This window comes from Ylistrum balloti, unplaced genomic scaffold (assembly GCF_031769215.1).
Source record: "Ylistrum balloti isolate Yb309-2 unplaced genomic scaffold, AGI_CSIRO_Ybal_v1 Utg370706, whole genome shotgun sequence".
Lineage (NCBI taxonomy): Eukaryota > Metazoa > Mollusca > Bivalvia > Pectinida > Pectinidae > Ylistrum > Ylistrum balloti.
The window spans coordinates 1,262,473-1,283,251 of record NW_026782423.1 but is presented as its reverse complement, the minus strand read 5'-3'; the positions used below and the strand labels follow the sequence as shown (position 1 = coordinate 1,283,251).

Sequence of the window (20,779 nt, the reverse complement as noted above, 5' to 3'; positions counted from 1 at the left end):
AGTCCGGGGCGTGGCGTCCGATCATAGATCCCTTCAACAGGCAAGTAGATTCTCCTCACTTCAAGATGGAGACCCCACGGGGTATTATGGCCTCTGTGAGGGACGGAATGTGGACAACTTCAGTAGATCTGAAGGATGCCTACTTCCATATCCCCATCAAGAAGTCGGCATGGAAGTTCCCCCGTTTCATGAGCAACGGCAGGGTCTTCCGATTCCGGGCCATGCCCTTCGGGCTCACGACAGCTCCTTTGGTGTTCACCAAGTTGCTGCAGGTGATCGTGGGATTCCTTCACTCACGCGGAATAGACGTCCACATCTATTTCGACGACTCCCTCATGCTCCATTTGGTGAGGGAATCGCTAGTGAAGGACACTCGTCTTGTCCTGAAAGAAGTCAGAGGTTTCCCCATCTCAGGACTTCGTCTTCCTGGACAACCGTTTCGACATGGTTCGGGGCTTAGCCCTTCCACCTCTAGAGAATTTCGAGAAGGCCAGGGCTCTGGCTCTGACCTTCATCGCATGGTTGCATGTCCAGGTACGTTGGTTCCTCAGTTTTCTGGGGTATCTCAACTCCCTGACAGATGAGGTCCCCCTAGGGAGGCTTCACATCAGACCTCTCCAGATGTTCCTCCTGTCCAACTGGGTTCCGTCATCCAGGAAGTGGGAGGCTTACCCAGTCGGTCAGGGAGTTCGCTCGCTGGTGGACCACTCAGGAGAACGTTCACCGTGGGATGCCTCTGACCAAGCCTGTCCCCTCTATGACCCTGTTCACGGATGCTTCCATGACAGGATGGGAAGCTTACCTCGACGACCGATGCCGCTAGGGAGGGGTCTGGCGAATAGCTCTCGGAGCACATCAATATGCTCGAGATGAGCGCTGTTCTTTTGGCTCTGCAGTCCTTTCAGGGTATTCTGCAGTCCAAAGTGATTTGTGTGGCTACCGACAACTCTACATTTGTCGCGTATCTGGAGAGGCAGGGGGCACCAGGTCTCACGTCCTGTGTGTCCTCGCCATCCGCATCCTTGTTATCTGCCAGGACATTCAGTTGACCATAGCGGTCAAGCATCTTCCTGGCAGGCTGAATGTGTTGGCGGACACTGTCTCAAGCCGCCGCCAGCCGGTGTTGACGGAATGGCAACTGTTGTGTGTCCCTTGATTTTCAAGGGGATTTGTCAGGTGTGGGACAAACCTCTTATAGACCTGTTTGCCATTTCCCTGAACAACCAGCTGCCAACATTCGTCTCTCCGGTCCCAGACCCAAAGGCTTGGGCTATGGACGCCCTTTCTCTGGACTGGGACAGGATGTATGCATATGCATTCCCTCCCTTCAATCTGGTGGGTAGGGTGCTACAGTAGTTCCGGGAGCATCACTGCTCCTTACTTCTGATAGCCCTTCCGGAGCTCTTGTCGTTACTGGTGGAGGAGCCCATGGCTCTCCCCACCAGACCGAATCTCCTTCGCTAGCCTCGGTCCAGAACGACACTCTCGACCAGAGATCCTCCACCTTCACGCGTGGAGGCCATCTCTGGAAGCCTCGCCAAGGCAAGCTTTTCGCGAGAGGTGTCAGATCGCATCGCGCGATCAATCAGGGCTTCCTCTTCTGCCGTCTACCAGTCACGTTGGAAGATCTTCTTTGATTGTTGTGTCGGCAGGTAGGTTGATCCGTTCGAAGCCTCTGTGCAGTTGATTGCGGATTTTCTACTCTCTCTGTTTAGGGACCGCAATCTGGCACCTGGCACTATCGCTGGCTATCGTACAGCTATTATCAGTGTCCTTGCGTTTTATGGCAGGAAAGAGATAGGTTCGTCCTCCTCTTTTCTGCCCTAATCAGAGGCTTCGCTCTATATAGACCCAGAGTTCGAGACCGTCTGTTTTTGCCCATCAAACAGGGACAACGAGATATCTCCTCCCTGTTGGTTTCCAGTTGGGTTTGCCAGGTGATTAAGTATGCTTACGAGCATTCTGATGATCAGGCTCGGGCGAGAGTGAAAGTGCGGGCTCATGAGGTCAGGGCACTCACTGCGTCCTGGGCCCTTCTCAATGGGTCCTCCTTTCAGGAGGTCATGTCTGCAGCATTCTAGCGGGGCAGGGATACCTTCACAGATTTTTATCTGCTATCCCTGGTGCTGTGCCTCCTCGTTAGCCCCGGGGCAAGTCTTTCAGTACGGCGGCATGTGGGTACGCCTGCTCTTACATAGGGAGGTCCCTTCCTTCTGTTTGGCACTCTCTGTTCTCCCTCCATACTACTTTAGCTGTGCTTATGGGAATGTCTGGTTTCTAGTCACCACTACGGTAAGACGAATTCGCATACTAAAGTTATGGTAATTATTACTGAAATGAAATTGAGGTTTTTTCATGTAAAACCAATTTTCATGAGGTAATACTTACCATAACTTTATGGAGTCCCATTCTATCCTCCCCTCTTCCTTATTTGCCTGGCCGCCCCTCTGTGGGGTGCTCCATAAAGGTAATTAAAGGAAGTGTAAACTGTGAACTTGTCTTTCCGCCACCACTATGTAAATTTCGGTCACTCCAATTAACTAATATCATTTTCCCAAATGAGAACGAACAAGATATGAACCTGAAATGTTACGTTTATTTTATAGATTGGTAATGAACCGCCCCTGTTGGTCTTATTATTAGCAAAGTAAACATATAATATAGAAATATGTTCTTTCTCTAAAGATAAGGAAAAGATATACGACTAAAGCGGCTAGTCTATCTCACTCTTTTAAAGTTTTTGCAAGTTCTTTGCATATATTTTCCCACAGTTATATCAAAAGTCAGGGATGAAAGTAATTTAACTCTATATTATCAACTAAGGATCTAATGTTTCTTATTAACATTTTGTTGCATTCTGGGGGTTTCTTTTACACTGATCGTTTTTCCTTTAACTTGAACCGAGAAACATAGTTAAATAGTAAATTAAAAGATCCCATTACTTATTTCATAACATTTAAATGTATGCATTTAAGTACATAAACATATGGTATCAGGTTCGCGAGCTTTGTGGTCTCACTGATTAGCACTGTGATGATACAATTTGTTTAGTGGTATTATACTTATTATAATTTTAACCTACTGTAAGTGAGTGCAAAACCAATATAATGTTTTAGTTGTCGAATATAGAAAAATAATACAGACATGGAAATATGATTTTGTCGCTCAGATTTGATTATCATGTTCGTTTGCTCACTCGTCTAACGTAGTGATGAACATTTCTTCGTGGACAAAACTATTTTTGTCGTCTACGATCTATACATCAATGTTTCGGTGTACGCTCTTATATGAAAACAAGTGTACTGTGTTACGACATAACAATATTTGATATTAACATATGCAACATTTTAAGTAGAAACTATGTCAAGCTTCTATTACAGTGTCATGGTGAAATGGGACACTCCTTGGTATGTCTTACTTTACTTTGTCACGCAGTTTTTGTGCAAAATTTGATATACATCATTATTATTTAAATATCATGATGTGATATCACACTTGCTGATGAAACATGAAATGTTACCTACCTATATTTTTATTGACCGACAAAGGTAAAAACGGTCAGTAGCATCTATCAAGCTTTGAAAATCTCCTGTGATACCAACAAGAAAACAATGTCTGTTGCACCTGATGGTGGATGGGGCTGGGTTGTCACTTTCTCAGCTTTTATGATTAATGGATTAGTAAACGGAATCGGCCTTTCTTTTGGTATATTTTTTACCGAGTACCGCGCGTATTTTGGAAGCAGTAGTGGGGAAACACAATTGCTTGGTTCTCTTGCTAACGGAATTTCTTTCATGTTTGGTAAGTACATAAAACTAGAAATGGAAACACATTAATGAATGGCTATCATCCAACACATTTTCAGGTGAAAAATCCTTCCGTCGATCCTGTTTCAGTGTTCAACTACAATTTTACTCTTTTACAAGACTTGGTTTGTTTTCGTGTCTAATATGCCAGTACATGAAAAAGTAAAGTCTTATGTATGGGCGGAGAGGAACAGAGAGTCTTGATGAGTAGCAAATCGGTTGTCCAGGGAGGACGCTGGAAAAAAATAAGGATAATTTGGCAAACAATTCGCTTTATGCTTTATTGTTTAATCCAACATCGTTGATGACGTGGTCTTTTGTGAAACATTATTGTAAAATGTGGAATGTGTTATAAACAGGACCGGTTGCCGGGATGGCAGTAAACAAGTTCAATTGTCGTCGTGTCGGGATGTTTGGAGCGATATTGTCCAGTCTGGGACTATTCCTTTCTACATTTTCCCCAAGTCTTGACGTGATGATTCTGCTGTACGGTGTCATAATGGGTATGTAAGAAAGAATATTGAAGAATAGATTTAGAATAATAAGGAACACAACATAGAAATACTACTAACATCGACACTAAAGGAACATTATGGCACTGCAAAAGATCACAATATAATTGATAAAATAGATAATTTACTACAAAATATAATGTAGCTGAGTGATTAGACAAATAATCACAGATTTTGATATTGAGATAGTAGTTGGCCATGCGTGATAAAGGATTTCATATATGAATATGCGAAACATAGCAGAACATTTTACTTTTAACTTATGGATTATTTCTACGCTTTGTGTGATGATTCACTGTCATTTGCTTGTCTACCGAGCCTCTGCATACTTTAGTAATATATTAATTCCCTATAATGATTTGTTTACCTCGATATCTAAGAATTTCCTGCATTTGTTTGGTTATCTAGACACTCTGTAATTCCTGTCATGACTACGAAATGAGTCAGTGCCATTATTTATCTAATGGCTCCTTATCATAGTATAGATTCACAGCTAGCTTCATGTACCCTATGTTGTTAAGTATATCTAATTGCAGCCTCTCCTTATGGTACCGTCTTTTCCTCTGATACAGAAATGCATCCGGGGTTTGGTTTCTTCTTTGTATCTGCTATAGTGTTCGCTACTTTTCGACTGTATGTGATGAAAAACATTCCTTCTTGTTTGAACACAAAAAAAGTCCTACATCTGTAGAGTTAATCTGTTGGTGCTAGAAGCAAGCCATAAGCTGATCTAAGCAGGAATATTAGGAAAAGGTGTCCCCACAGGTGTCATATCAAAAAAGGGATCTTTAGTGTGTTTCCCGTCTTGTCTACATCAATTATCAAAGTTCTGTTGCACTATCTTGTATCTTCTCCACACCTCTCCTATTTGTATTTCTTTCCAGCATAGGGTGCCATTCATTAATTGTTTTGCACTACTATATCTTATTGTTGTAACAGAGGTAATTTTTCATCTCAATGCCTCCGCTAGGAATCGAACCCGGGACCCCTGGCTTACTAGTCTGACGCTCAACCAATCGAGCTAAAGAGAAGTTCTCTCTAGCCGAGTGGTATATTGCGGCTAGTGTTTTACCAGGGTTACATTGTAAACATATATCGGAAGGTGCAGTTAGCATGTATGTATTATCTAACATTTTTCCCAAGAGATTTTATACTATCGGGTTTAATTGATGTAAGCTTTATGGACGTCTTAACTATTTATGGGCATATTTTTGATATATACGAATATCTCTGCACCTAACTGCATTATTTCGTAAAGAATTAGTGACCAACTGCGCTCGATAACAGCTCACGATGGTACACTTACATGTTTGTAACTTTGATGGATGACAAGTGTTGACAATGTTTCACATCACCTATATCCGTTGCTACACTACTTAGCTGATATTGGGTTTGGGAATGGCGTCTCCCAATGCAAATGTAATATTAGAAACAGTGTAATGAAACAATTAACTAGAACTGCATTAAAGCTCTAATTAGTATTTTGCATTTGATATTTGATCTATAGAGTTTATCCTATAGCATTTTATATTCATCTTGCTTGAACATGGATATTGGTGTGGAAAATTAGATTGTCCTAACAGCCTATCTGTTTGATTATCTAACAAGTCACTCCCAATGTTTAATATTCTAACGAGTATTCTAATAATTGACATAAATTGGTTGTTATGTGATGTATATCTTTCATTACTAAGTAGTGTTACATTTTTCTATGAATATTCTTCAGCGCAAAAACTATGATTTACTAGTAGATGTGTAACTTCGGATACTTTTCGAGCTGCGAATCCATAGAATATCCGTCGTTTTTAAATGCCTGATTTCATTTCAGTAATAATTGCCATAACGTTAGTATGCAAATACAGTACCTACACTCATCTTTGTATCCCAACAACAAATGATTCAAACAATCCCGCCCTCCCTACGATCCATGAGCTATCATGGCAGGAACATGAGTGATCTCCCTTCCTCCTACCTTTATGGCTGCCGACGAGTGCGGAGGTGTCTGAGCCGAGTGCTTTTCTTACTCCTTCTCTTCGTACTGCTATTGTTGTTTGAGTATATTGTTACTCCCTTAGTAGTCAATAAACCCATCTCCCAACTTATATTGCGAAATTAAGTATTGTCATTTGTTTATTTTAACAGTTTTTCCGGTCGTGTTTTCCTCCACGTTTTTCGTGAAGTTGGCTAGCTGCTTTGTCGGCCGTTTTTTTACGACCGTTTCTTTTTTGCAGTGCAGTCTTACTGGGGGGTCAGCGCATGGGTGTTACGAGACCCCCATGATGCCTGTCCCCTTTGCCGACCTTGCTGCCAGACTTCGCCGTGTCTGACTGCCAAGGCTCCCATGCCTGTCCGGCGAACTTCCCGCCGGGAGAGGGATTCGTCCTCTTCTTCCGGTAAGGGAAGTAAGCTTTTTAAGTCCTCCGCCTCCGGTTCTGAACCGGTAGGTGTTTTAGGCGTTCATGCCGGGGGTGCTCTCGTCTCGTCGAGCTCCGCCCTCGAGCAGGGGGTGGTCCCCCCTGTCCAGGCGCGCCCTGGAGTAGGGGGGACAACCTGACCCTGACTCGGCGGTAGTTCCCGGTAGTTCCCGTCTGCTCTGCGTCTAAACGCTGTATGGAAGAACCTCACTCTCTGGTGTCGGCTCCTCCGATGGCCCCTGTTCCTCCCATAGAGACTTCGGTCCCTATCGAGGAGGAGGGCGCGGGCATGGCAGAGTTAGACGATGTTGTTCATCTTTCTCCGGGGTGCTCGGACATTGACCTATCCGTGTCGTCTGATGACGACCCAACCGGTGAGAAGGGTTCCCAGGGGGAAGATGGTCCCGAGGCTGCTGAAGCTGAGGCTCAGCATGCTCTGTCCGGGATGCGGGTCATCCGGGCCGATGTCTCCCGTATTCTCGGGGTGGAGGTATGCCCACCGCCTTCTTCATCATTCCCGAGTCCACCACCCTTTTAGGTTCTTTGGCGGCCATTGAACGGGCTCGGGTAATGGAGAAGAATTCTTCCTCTACCCATGCTCCCGGGTTAACTGGGCTGCAACTCGGCGTTGGTGATCTGTCGGAGGCTTCTGCCAACGACTATGTCACGCATGACGGGCAGCTAGCCTCTCAACCAGCAAGGCTGGGATCGAGAGAGTTAGCGGCCTGGCCCGGCAAATCGGTGGACCAGGTGGTGTTCGGTGCTTTCGGGGTATGCTGCTGTTCAAAGTGATTTTTGTGGCTACCGACACCTCTACAGTGTCGCGTGTCTGGAGAGGCAGGGGGCACCAGGTCTCACGTCTTGTGTGCCCTCGCCATCCGCTTCCTTCTTCTCTGCCAGGACATGCAGTTGACCATAGCGGTCAAGCATCTTCCTGGCAGGCTGAATGTGTTGGCGGACACTCTCTCCAGGCGCCGCCAGCCGTTGTTGACGGAATGGCAGCTGTGTCCCTTGATTTTCAAGGGGATTTGTCAGGTGTGGGACAGACCTCTTATAGACATGTTTGCCACTTCCCTGAACAATGAGCTGCCAACCTTCGTCTCTCCGGTCCTAGACCCAAAGGCTTGGGCTGTTGACACCCTTTCTCTGGACTGGGACGGGATGTATGCATATGCATTCCCTCCTTTCAATCTGGTAGGCAGGGTGCTACAGAAGTTCCAGGAGCATCACTGCTCCTTACTTCTGATAGCCCTTCCGGAGCTCTTGTCGTTTCTAGTGGAGGAGCCCTTGGCTCTCCCCGCCAGACCGAATCTCCTTCGCCAGCCTCTGTCCAGAACGACACACTCTCGACCAGAGATCCTCCACCTTCACGCGTGCCAAGGCAGGCTTTTCTCGAGAGGTGTCAGATCGCATCGCGCGATCAATCAGGGCTTCATCTTCTGCCGTCTACTAGTCACGTTGGAAGATATCTTCTGTGATTGGTTTGTCGGCAGGGAGGTTGATCCGTTCGAAGCCTCTGTGCAGTTGATTGCGGATTTTCTACTCTCTCTGTTTAGGGACCGCAATCTGGCACCTGGCACTATCGCTGGCTATCGTATAGCTATTATCAGTGTCCTTGCGTTTTATGACAGGAAAGAGATAGGTTCGTCCTCCTCTCTTTCTGCCCTAATCAGAGGCTTCGCTCTGGATAGACCCAGAGTTCGGCAGCTGGCCCCACAGTGGAATCTGGCCCTGGTGCTAGATTCCCTGACTAGGGCTCCTTGTGAGCCTCTGGAGTCTGCCTCGTTAAAGTTTGTAACTTTCAAGGCAGTCTTCCATTTGACTTTAGCCTCTGGACGTAGGAGGAGTGAGGTCCACGTCTTATCGTCGCTCCCCTGTTGTCTACGTTGGTTCAGAGGCCACGCTGCCGTGACTCTCCTAACTGACCCTTCCTTTTAAGCGAAGAAACAGGTCCCTGGGTTCTCGCCCGATCCCATCAGGATCCCGGCTTTGACTAGCTCGGAGGATGGAGATGGGTTGCTTTGTTCTTGTCGGGCTCTTAGGGGTTCGCGGCTCTCGATCCCATCTGTTTTTGCCCATCAAACAGGGCAACGAGATATCTCCTCCCAGTCGGTTTCCAGGTGGGTTTGCCAGGTGCTTAAATATGCTTACGAGCATTCTGATAATCAGGCTTGGGCGAGAGTGAAAGTGCGGGCTCATGAGGTCAGGACCCTCGCTGCCTCCTGGGCCCTTCTCAATGGGTCATCCTTTTAGGAGGTCATGTCTGCAACATTCTGGCGGGGCAGATGTTTTATCTGCGATCCCTAGCTTTCCTCTCAGAAGACCTGTATTCATTAGGACCTCTGGTGGTGGCACAGTCAGTGGCTGTGCCTCCTCGTTAGCCCAGTGGCAAGGCTTTCCGTACGTCGGCACGTGGGTACAACTGCTCTTACACGGGGAGGTCCCTTCCTTCTCTTTGACACTCTGTTCTCCCTAACTACTACTTTGACTGTGCTTAAGGGGCTGTCTGGCTTCTAGTCACCAGAACAGTAATACTTTCCATAACTTTATAGAGTCCCAACCTATCCTCCCCTCTTCCTTATCTGCCTGGCTGCCCCTCTTTGGGTTGCTCCATAAAGGTTATTAGAGGAAGAAAAGAAACGGTCGTAAAAAACGGCCGACGAAGCAGCTAGAAAACAAATTCCAACCTCACGAAAATCCGAACGACGAGACACTTGGTCACGCACTCGAACACGTGGAGGAAAACACGACCGGAAAAACTGTCAAATAAACAAATGACAATACTTAATTTCGCAATTTAAGTTGGGAGATGGGTTATAGACTACTACGGGAGTGACAATATACTCAAACAACAATAGCAGTACGAAGAGAAGGAGTAAGAAAAGTACTCAGCTCAGACACCTTCACTCTCGTCGGCAGTCATAGAGGTAACAGGAAGGGAGATCACTCATGTTCCTGCCGTGATGGCTCATGGATCGTAGGGAGGGCGGGATTGTTTGAATCTTTTGTTGTTGGGATACAAATATGGGTGTAGGTACTGTATTTGCATACTAAAGTTATGGTATTATGTATTACCTCATGAAAATTGGTTTTACATGAAAAAACCTCGGCATATTTCAGAACAATATCTATTGAATTTCCTTACCAATTCCCTACATCGGTTTTATTTTTTCTGTTTGCAGGTGTTGGATTCGCGTTAATGTATATGTCTGCTATTGTAATGGTTAGTTCCTACTTCACAAAACGACGTGCGTTTGCCACTGGGATGGCGGTTAGTGGTACTGGAATAGGAAGTCTAGTCATTGCACCTTTGTCTGTGACACTTATCGAGACATATGGATGGAAAGGTGCTACATGGATTCTTTCCGGAATACTTCTGAATGGAGTTGTATTTGCTGCTCTTTTTCGACCTCTGGAATCGGACAACAAATCAAATACTGATACTGACAATGATAACACAACAGAGAACCCTAGTTTTTGTAATCTTATCAAAACGTTTATCTGCTCGTTATTCACAAATCTCAAATTGATGATATACATATTATCATGTTCCTTTGTATTCATAGGTAAGTTTTTTTTATGATTTTACACACACAGGGTTTAATCTTAGGCTCTAGAGTTATGCTATACAGAATCAATGGCATGCTGTCATTATAATATTGCAAATTTTGCGTTTATCTATTGATTCGTTATACGATTGAAATATTGGAAGACAAACAAAATCAAAAAGATGATACTTATAAAGCAATCATTACTTATTCCTTATGAACACGTGTAACCCTAATGTTTACCATTATATTGAATATGTTTCTTACTGATATATGAAACGAGAACAGGTTTTCTTTTTTCTTTACAATGCTCGATATTGATCGAAGATAACAATTTTATAGTAAAATAACATACTTTGAATATGCAGGTAATTTCTCAAAATTGTGTTTGTAGGATTTTACATTCCGTTTAATTTTTTACCGGCACTCGCAACTGATTTACATATGTCAGCCAGTGAGGGCGCTCTTCTCATATCCATCATTGGCATCTCCAACACTGTAACAAAGGTTGTGATTGGTAAAGTGTCTGACCAGTCATGGGCGGACTGTTTAATTATCAACAGTTTGGCACTCATGGTTGGCGGAGCTGCTTCGTGCTTTGTGTCATACTACCGTTTATTTGGAATCCTTGCAGTTTATTCAGTTGTCTTTGGTGCAGTCATGGGTTTGTATAATTTTGATGCAAATCTATGTACAATTATGTTTACATATAAAATTTTAAATATCTGTATAATATATTCAACAAAAGAAGAAACTCAGTTCGCCTTAAGGGAATGTTGTTCCATTCTTGTTTTAATGCTGCGATCAAATAGGCGCGGTTAGTTCGGGGATTTTTGACGTTTCCTAATACACCTGTCCAGCTAATCCCACAGATGCTAAATGTGAGACATGTCGGGGCTATATGGGGGCCATTCCAGAGGCTGAATGTTGTATCGCAAATGCATACCCAAACCATTAAAGAAGCCCCACCGCATATGTCGGCGAAACGCTGTGATATACCATTTTTCTTCAGTCTGAGCGATACAATCTAATCTAAACTCGTCGGTGAACATCACACGCCTCCACCGATGCATCCCAAACATGTCTGGGTCATGTCTGTGCATTCAGTCAAGACACAATTGCCGTCTCCGTGGTGTCAGTGGTGGTCCGACATAAGGTCAGCGCGCAATGATTCTCTCGGCAGACAAGCGGTTCCTGTCGGATTGAGCACTAATGGGTCTGCCATGAGTACCTAATGTATGAGACGCAGTCTCTACAGCAGTCTTGAATCTGTAGCGCAAGTGCAATAATCGAATCGCCCTGTCTTGTCGTGCGGTCGTTACACCCGGATGACCGCTCCTGTGATGATCGGAAACTAACCTAGTAATCTGGAACCGTGTATCGAGACGGTTAATTGTACAAAGGTAACGTCGTGCAACAGCAGTTTCGCTATGACCATCCATCAACATGGCAGTTGCTCTATCCCTCTGAATTAAGCGCGGCCTCTCGGTCAATGGCGAAATCAAAATGCCAACGTGGATAATTATTCTGGCTAAACTTAGAGCATCCGTTGAAATTATTCATTTTAAAAAAAATCCGGCCTGGCCTCGTGATTTGGACTAAAGCTCACAAGTCAGACAATGACATCGTTCCGCTTGGCTGATTTTAGGGTAGATTGTCCAGAAGGGAGATCATTCTTGGTGTAATGCTTGACCAAATATCCCATTATTTCCTTTCCTTACAGCTAAGGTGTACTGCAGGGGGAAACGTTTCTTTCTTCTACTTCTTTTTTTTGTAAATGCATGAAGAACACTCTGTGCATCCTTTTGTTCGACATGCAACACCACAACTATAAATATTGCAAGAATGAAATTGTATACGGTATATTTGGGTCAAAATTAATATGCAACCAAAATATAACTTGAAACAAGTTCAACACATAACGAATGAAATGGGTAAGCCTGAAATTTCCCCTGAGCTCTGCTGACTTGTATTTCCTCTTTTTACTTTCAGGAATATTTATTGCACTGCTGTCTGTTATCGTGATAGAGGTAAATGGGAAAGACAAACTTCCTAATACCCTCGGACTCATCTACTGTTGGATTGGGTTGAGTTCGCTTCTTGGATCTCCGTTAGCAGGTAGTTTAATTATTTCCGCAGTACAGTTAATCTTATTTTAAATGTTAGAATATAATCGTCAACAATGATAACACATTATACTTTTGTTTAAATCAAATGTTATATAAGTTTTTCTTAATTATGAATTTAAAACAGAAACGTACCATCGAACTTTGTTACACAAATATCCTTTTTGATACGTTGTTCAGAAAGAAAGTAGAGTAGAACTCGCTTCACAACATCAACATCATCGTACGCCTGTTTCAGGATTTCTTTCCGACATAAAGGGAGACAATTTCATCCCATTCTACCTCTCAGGGACTACTTTCGGAGTTGGCGGGTTGTTATGCTTACTACTAAGAAGGATTATGCGGTGGAAATTCAAAAGGCGGCAAACAATGCAGTTTATAACAAGCATTGAGGACCAGGGAGATCATTATACAAGCTCCTCTTTTACAGTTAACACCTACATGTAACATTTAAAATTCCATAAACGCGAATGGTATGAATCTATTCGATGGCAATAGTGTAAGGATTTGAATCATTGTTGTCAAATAGTTGTTTGCTTCACTGCACTTGAAACAAAGACAAGCACATGCAGAATCATGCGGAAGCTTCCAAAATACATTGTTTGTACATGAAGTTCAGTATATATAATGGAATTAATTTGGGATTTTGTTATTTTAGAATAAAATACCAAACGTACGTTGTCGCTATCAAAATTTAACGCATTATCATTTTTAGAGAATAAGAACAACGCTATATAACGTGTCCATACCAAAAATGTTATATAATAATCAACATACACAAACTACAATTAGAGCTGTTATATTGTAGTGGAATACTTTCATCAAGGAACTTTTTCAAACTCATCATTTCTAGCTATACTTTCATAACGAACATGTATTTCATCAGCTTTACATGTTATAATTTTCTAATAACCAGAATGAAAAACATTTTAGAAACTAATATCTTAATTTTGATATGTTTTTGTTTAACATTTCCCCAAAACAGATTGAACTAAAGGCATACACACAGAGGTTTGTTCATTTCATTGCAAGTATCAGAGAAAGTATATGCTTAAGATAAATAACAATAATAAGGTACTTCACCGTGTTTCTTATTCATACAAAGATTTTTTATCATAGTTCTAGTTAGGATGTACACCCGATATATACGCTCCTTGAAATAATGATTAATTATATTCTTGCATAATTTTCATTTTGAAATGCAGAGTATATAAATACGAAAACTGTTATACAGACCTTTCTTAAGTGTAAATAACCAAACCAATAGCGGAGGTCTCTTCTATCATATATCATATATCGTATATCATACAATTGCCGAACAAATCCACTTAGCATGAAAAAGCAGCCATTTTTACGCGTGTTTAAATTAAGTTCTCATTTACTAAACTCAACACACTTGCTAGTCTTACTGACAAAAATTGATCTTTCAAATGTGATTTGTATCAGATTATTATAACGTTCAAAGTGCAAAAATGTCCACACACGTTATTGATTTATAATCAGGTAGTGAAGGTTGTAACGACGTAGGTCGAAAGCGTTCAAATGGTATCACATTGCAGCACATTCTGAGGTTATACCACATTTGCTTACGATCGCAAAGGGATATGCATTCTCATCAGTGATACTTGTGATTTTAAAAATCTTTGTAACAAATTGTACATTTGTTTTTTTTTCTTTTTTAATTTGTAAATTTGTGCATCAAAACTCACCATACAATGATCATATTCTTCCACGTCAATTTTAGTTATTTATGTGACAAGATAGGGGAGGCATAAAGCAACATTATCGATTATTTCTGAGCGCAACTTTCATAAAAATCGTATTTATTAAAAGGATGATTTTTTTAGTATCAAAAACCATCCAAAGCATCAATTAGAAAATGGATAAGGTTATTTCTGTGTTATCATAAACTGAAAAAAGGTGTTGTGTTTAATTATTTATCCATATTATGATATTCTTCCTAACTTAATGCTTGCGTCAGTGTTTATCAGCCTTCTACAGTGTCAGGATTACCAGGGTTATATATGATTCACGAATACGTCTTAAGTGAAAGGTGACGACTGGTTTTAATCTCGAAACGTCATATAACTAGTAAGTAAATGTGTACTTGAGGGAAAAATAACGATGATATGACACAAAAATGAATTTGATAAGTCAAACCTTTTACTCCGGATGACCCAGATGATTGCTGTTTTTAATTTTGTATTAAAATCTGTATTAGATTAATGTAAGGGCCATTAGATCTAAATGATTTATTATACAGCACTTTCCTTCTTTAAAATCAGTAAAACTCTCTTATTTAACGTGTCAACGAAGTCATGACTATTCACAAAGTACATAATCGTAACAAGTATCTGAGATTTATGTTACCTTGTAATGTGAAATTAAGCAATAACACAAATCGAATGTGAATGCAAGATATAGAATTAAAATAGAAACACTATACAATACAAAATTTTAATAATTGAATACAAATGGGAAATATACGATTTAAATGAATACACACATAATTATTGGATATGCATTAGGTTATAAACCAGTGTTCAATAATAGAAAAAGAAATATTGAAATAAAACAAGTGTAAGATAAATCATTCAATTCAAAATCAACATGATTAACTTAAACTGAAAAAGCATGTTTTTGGAGAAGGATAAAATATATGTATATTTGTAGTGATAGACATGGAGAATATTAACTTTTTACTTCCTTCCAGCTGCTGCAAACACTGATCTCCTCCAATTGTGTTGAACACATATTTATGTTTTAAAACATAAAAAACGCTTAATTAACGTATTCGAAAACAATAGCTTTGTGCAATGCTTTCTCGTCCAAATTGAAGAAATAGGGTAGGTCAAGTGACACAGAAGATGTAAGATTTAATATTTAATATCGACGATTAATTGAGTACGAAATCGTGACCTCCCTGAACTAATCTTTATTTTTCTTATCTTTGATTTTTCATTCAGTAACTATATGGAAAAACTTGCATAATGTTTCTATGTTCCAGGATACGTATATTCCATGTTTTTCCTAGATTAGATATTGATATAAAACTATGATGTACATTTATCTTCTAATTTCGCTACTCGATAGATTTGTTTATCTTAACACAACGAATGAACTCCCCGTGTATATCAGAAATATATAACATAATGCTAATGATCATAAACAAACAATACCAGGAGAATTTAAAATGCAATTACATATTCTACAATTATTCCACAAAACAGACACTAAACTTTACTGATGTAAAATGTCTATTAAAGTAACAGTGATATGAAATACTCGCCGAAATATAAGTAACGGTTAAATAAGATACAAACCGAAGTAATAGCATTACAAAATAACAACTGATCTATTACTGATTCAAAATGCTCACAGATCAAACAGTGATATATTGATGTAAAATACCAATCAAGCTAAAGAAGCTATGTAAAATACCCAACGAACTAACAGTAACATTAATGTAAACACCCATCAAACTAACAGAGAAATAAAATACCCAATGAGCTATTATCGATGTAAAGTATTCATCAAACTTACAATGATATCATATATGAACATACTTTGTTTATCCGCCAGAAAGAGCTAATTATTTTTGTTGGTATGATTATGACCTGGTTTTCCAGATTAGGAATCCAAAATCGTTCATGTCAAGAAACAATTTGTCTGTATTTGGATTTTTTTCAGTTGTGATATCGTCTTCATGATAAAGCATTAAAACCCTAATATTTGTAATTTGTGACGTTGGGGCAAAACCCAACCGATACTCGTGTCATCCTTATATTTCAAAAAATAAAATAAAACATTTACGGATTTTTTAAATAAAATTTATTATAATATTTTCTAGAGAATTGACACTCTTGATATAATAACCTCTATTCCTACTTAATTACGTTCGCATTAGATCCCCAAAACGTTATGATATTAAAAGAAACCGATATCCAACTTTTTCTGTTTAAAGTTCTGATCTTGTCCGTTTTCTTCTTAGATATTGTGTATACACAAACATCAATATAACATTGATAATTGTACCAACAGCTTTCGCCAGGCTCAAGAAGCAAAACCAAATAGTGGAGATCTCCTCCATCATGTAACCGAACAGCAAAGGGCTCAAAAGTGCCCCGAGGAATCCAGTTAACATAAGATATGTCACCATCCTACCACGAACCGGAAGTAAATTTTCATTCGTCCAACTCGTCAGGCTTGGCCACATCAGACTCAAAGCAATCCCTATGACGCACACAGATACCCATATTCCTACATCAAAGGTTAAAATGCCACTTAATGAAAGTCCAACTAAGCCAGCGGCATGAAGGACAGTTGAGAGAACAAGCATCTTCAGAGGTTTAAAGAAGAGAGATAGATAGGCACCACCTATTCTTCCACCGAGCATCGCTAAAAATAACACTGATGTCAGCCACGCGCCAGAAGCCTTTGTCCACCGCATGTGTTGAACACAGAAAGTAGCCAAATAGCCTCCTAATGTGAAATTTAGTGACATATATAACATGGAAAATATTCCAATGTTAACTACCTGAAGTACTTTTAAAGTTAACGGTAAGTGATCCTGAATGAATTTGGATTTTTTATCAAATGAACCTTCACCGTTCTTCACAGGAGCTTTAAAGTATAAAATAATGAAAGGAACAGTTGAAATCAAAGAAAGGCCAGCCGAGATAGAATATGCGATGAAGATATTGGATGTTGGAGTGTCATTCCGCGTACTGTTAGAATAAATATTATAATTTGCGGATGACATGTTTAGTTCATTTATAAGATCATCTTTCTTGAATTCGCTGCCGGCGATATTTGAAGAATTCCGCAGTGTAACATGAACAGGAACGTCCGTTAGTGTCGCCAACAGAAAAGGGGAGGTAATCACTGGTGAAATCAGTCCCGCTGCCGAGAAGGAGGCGTAAAAGATGTTGAGATAAACTCTTCCCCGCGCTGTAGCACCCCATATCGCCACTGCAATCGCTGACAATACTAAATGAAAGAATCATGGTCTATAAAAATTTGTGATATTTGTCGAAAAATCTGAAAAAACACACACAGATAACGAAAAAAAATTTGTATTATATCAAAACGAGTCCACTTATAGTTTGATAGATTTAGCAGGGATTTTTAGACTGGAAAGATGTTTTTTTAAATGTCTTGTTTTATTATTCACTGTTGCCAACTAATTATTAGTAATTAAACATGGTATGTAGTACTACAGCACACCCCGGGTTTCTTAAAATCAACTGGAAGAGCTTGAATAGTAGAAAGAGAACATTGATATGCAATATATTATATATACCTATTATAGCTCGTCAGTGTTACTGGTGGTTGAAAGTGTAAAAAAAACCAACATGTCAACAAAATTATAATCCAAACTCAAATTCAATAAATCTAGGACAAAATATGAACGAAAGATGTATTTACAAAGAGACTCCTGAAAAAGCACAAGGGAGACTAAGACCAGGTGATCCGGAAGAATAAGCGTGTTCTGCTTCATCGACAACACCCGCCATGGGTGTCGTCATCAAATGGAAATTAGTAACTGTAATTTTGTACAGTGAAAAATTGTTATGAAAAATATTATTAAATGTGAAGGTCATTAAATCTACAATCAGTTTTGTTAATTTGATCATTTGAAAAAGTACTCACCTACACTCATCACACCATTGCATATACCGTGAAATGCATGAACAGTTAGCATGGATTCATAATGGAAACACCAAGGAATGAGAGCAAGAAGGAGAGTGTTTGTTGTAAAGGACACCATCAGCATCAAATATTTGTTTACTTTCGAGTAAAACACTCCACCGAATATAGATCCTAGTATATTACCAGCAAAGAATACACTCCTGTAAACAGATCCCCTTTCCAGGTCTGTACCTGAAATGCGTATAAGGTCTAGAAAGGCTGGTCCATTTTGGCCACTTCTCCATCCCTGGTGATGGGTTAAAACATTTATGATTACAGGTGTATAACGAATGTGATAAGATAGTAAGGTAGTCTCACCTATAGGTATATCTATCGTCTCAACGTCATCTTGAAAGCTTAACACATTGTAGGTTTTGGCGGACATTTTCGTGGTCTCTTTGTTAAACTAGCGAAAATCTACTTCTTTTGGTATACAAATATGGACAAACATATGTACAGTGTCGTCATGGTTTTCGGCATACACATTGATATATTTAGAATGGAAGTAAAATCATAATTGATGCGATCAGATTAGTGATAGGATGTTATCTCTGAAGATACAATTTTGTGATGTCGACTTTGTTTTAGAGACATTAAAATTCTTTGATATAAAATAAAACGAATCAAGCATCGATGACATTTAATTAAATGAAAAAAAAATACATTGCAGTACAGCAATAGTTATATTGTCTCATGGAATATACACATTCGTAAACAAGATTACACAAACCAGCATAGAAAACGCGAAGGCGACACAGAAGCTGAGAAGGGCATTGAAACGGGTGACATCGTTACATCGAAGTTCTGCTATAAAGGATCGACTTTTGTTCTCGTCAACAATTTTGGGACAACTTTTTTCTTTTGCATCCTCTTTATCGCTTTCTTGAAAAGACGTCGTTTCATGTTCGGAACCATCCGAGCAATTTCTCTCCTCATTCATTTTCTGTGTTCTCTATTCAAAAGTATCACCATATTTTACACATATATCAAGTATTAGACACGTACATCGTCATCATGTGTGGGTGTTATACCCCACTTATTACATTTTATACATATGTATGTCAACAGCATAAGTGATTATCAAAACACATTTGAAGATAGTTAAATATACTTCTAACCTATCTACTATTTTATGTAAAAATATACACAACACATGTGGTTCATTTGTACTGTAAATTATAATTGATATGTGCTTTACAGCATTTCAGACTCATCAAAACATCTAATTAAAGGAAATCGAAATGTCTAAAAATGGCTTAATTATATTTTTGCATACAGCGCCTGCACAACCTGCACTTCCTGCACCGCACTCATCGCACAAAACATAATTGATCGGGATTACTTACCTTCTGTTAACGTCTGATGCCGGGACATCAAATACTGGAATACAATTTAAAGAAATATTAACGTATTGTGAAATTGGGATGCGAGAGTGCCCTACTTTCTGATATAAGTCATTCTATCGATATTGTCGGTCACGACTTTTGTTACTAGACATTGATCAACGGTGTCTCAATGCTTATGTTTCATATATGTATTTACAATATAATCTGGAACTTAATTCAAACGCATGTTTTATGATTTCCATCATTAAAGGTATAGCATGATGTCTCGGCATCTGACTGCATACTGTTTCTACGTTGTAACAAGCTGATCGAATCAACCGACTCTACCAAAAACATATACAAACACTTATGTTTAATATTTGTCATTACTGAAGACTATATCAAATATTCTATTCATTACATTACAAGCAAAAATTGCCAAATACTAGCATATTAAGAACAGAAATAAAATGACGAATACTTTTCTCGGACACTACTCACTCGTTATAGCTTTGCATTATGCGAAAAAATATAGTTCGTGTTTTGGAAAAAATCGGTAAAAATATATAAACACAAAAATAAATTTCAATGTTAATTGGTTTTTTTATATTAACATAGAAAAGGTTACTATTTTGTGTAACTATCAGACAAAATTTGCTTTGAAATGTTGAGAGATTCGTTGACACGAATCCACTTGAAATGTCTACATGCACTTTCAAGATGTTCGGTTGGGGATTTGGTTAGAACTCTGATGAAGTAATTTGGTTTACAGACTTGCATTGTTTGCTGACTTCCACGAAAATAAAAATTAACCGTGGAATTGAAGATAACAACCCCTACATGGTGATATTTGTTTTCGTACAGTGTGTTTTAATTTGTCAACTTTATAAGATGATCTGTGTTCTCTATTTTCTTTGGTGTAGGTCTGCAAAAGTAACAAAAACTTAAAATAAGATAAAAAAAACACGTTTTTTCTTCATTTTCTCTATATTTTATTGGTAACAATTAAATAAAACAAAGTATCATATCTTTTCTAGCTATACCCTATGTGTATATAATCAAAATGGCCTCTTCATCGTTATAATACATACAACCTATATAGAAATGGTCTAAGGAAACACAAAGGTTACTCTATTAACGGTCACCAATGTTAAATAGATGTTGTATTCACAATCAGTAGTAAAGAAAGGTTAAGCACTGAGATATGTATCGTCACTAGCTACCAACCTTGGCCTTAAACGATACATTGGCAGTTTAATACAAAATAAAAATGTAGCTTTTTGACGTTTTACACATCTCGTTAGTTTACAAAACATATAACTATCAGCTATATTTAAAATTTGTTTTAAAATGTCAC

At 39.7% G+C, this 20,779-nt stretch overlaps 1 protein-coding gene and 1 pseudogene across 1 annotated transcript; one reads left to right on the top strand and one right to left on the bottom strand.

Annotated features, from left to right (window-relative positions):
* Positions 1-3,611: 3,611 nt before the first annotated feature.
* LOC132557688 (monocarboxylate transporter 12-like) lies at positions 3,612-12,853 on the top strand (annotated as a pseudogene).
* A 3,511-nt stretch (positions 12,854-16,364) lies between these two features.
* LOC132557687 (sodium-dependent glucose transporter 1A-like) lies at positions 16,365-19,037 on the bottom strand. Its single transcript, XM_060222206.1, has 3 exons — positions 18,828-19,037; positions 18,059-18,344; positions 16,365-17,395 (listed from the first exon to the last, which is right to left on the bottom strand). Exons 1-3 carry the CDS (start codon positions 19,035-19,037, stop codon positions 16,365-16,367), a joined length of 1,527 nt encoding a protein of 508 aa, XP_060078189.1.
* Positions 19,038-20,779: the final 1,742 nt, after the last annotated feature.

Bases quoted from the DNA above. Each gene is read 5' to 3' on its own strand.
- LOC132557687 (XM_060222206.1), bottom strand. From the start codon at position 19,037: ATGAATGAGGAGAGAAATTGCTCGGATGGTTCCGAACATGAAACGACG. The intron at 18,345-18,827 runs GTTTGTGTAATC...ACCCATCACCAG, and splicing joins CCTTCGCGTTTTCTATGCTG to GGATGGAGAAGTGGCCAAAA. The intron at 17,396-18,058 runs GTGAGTACTTTT...TCTTTCATTTAG, and splicing joins CAATGGTGTGATGAGTGTAG to TATTGTCAGCGATTGCAGTG.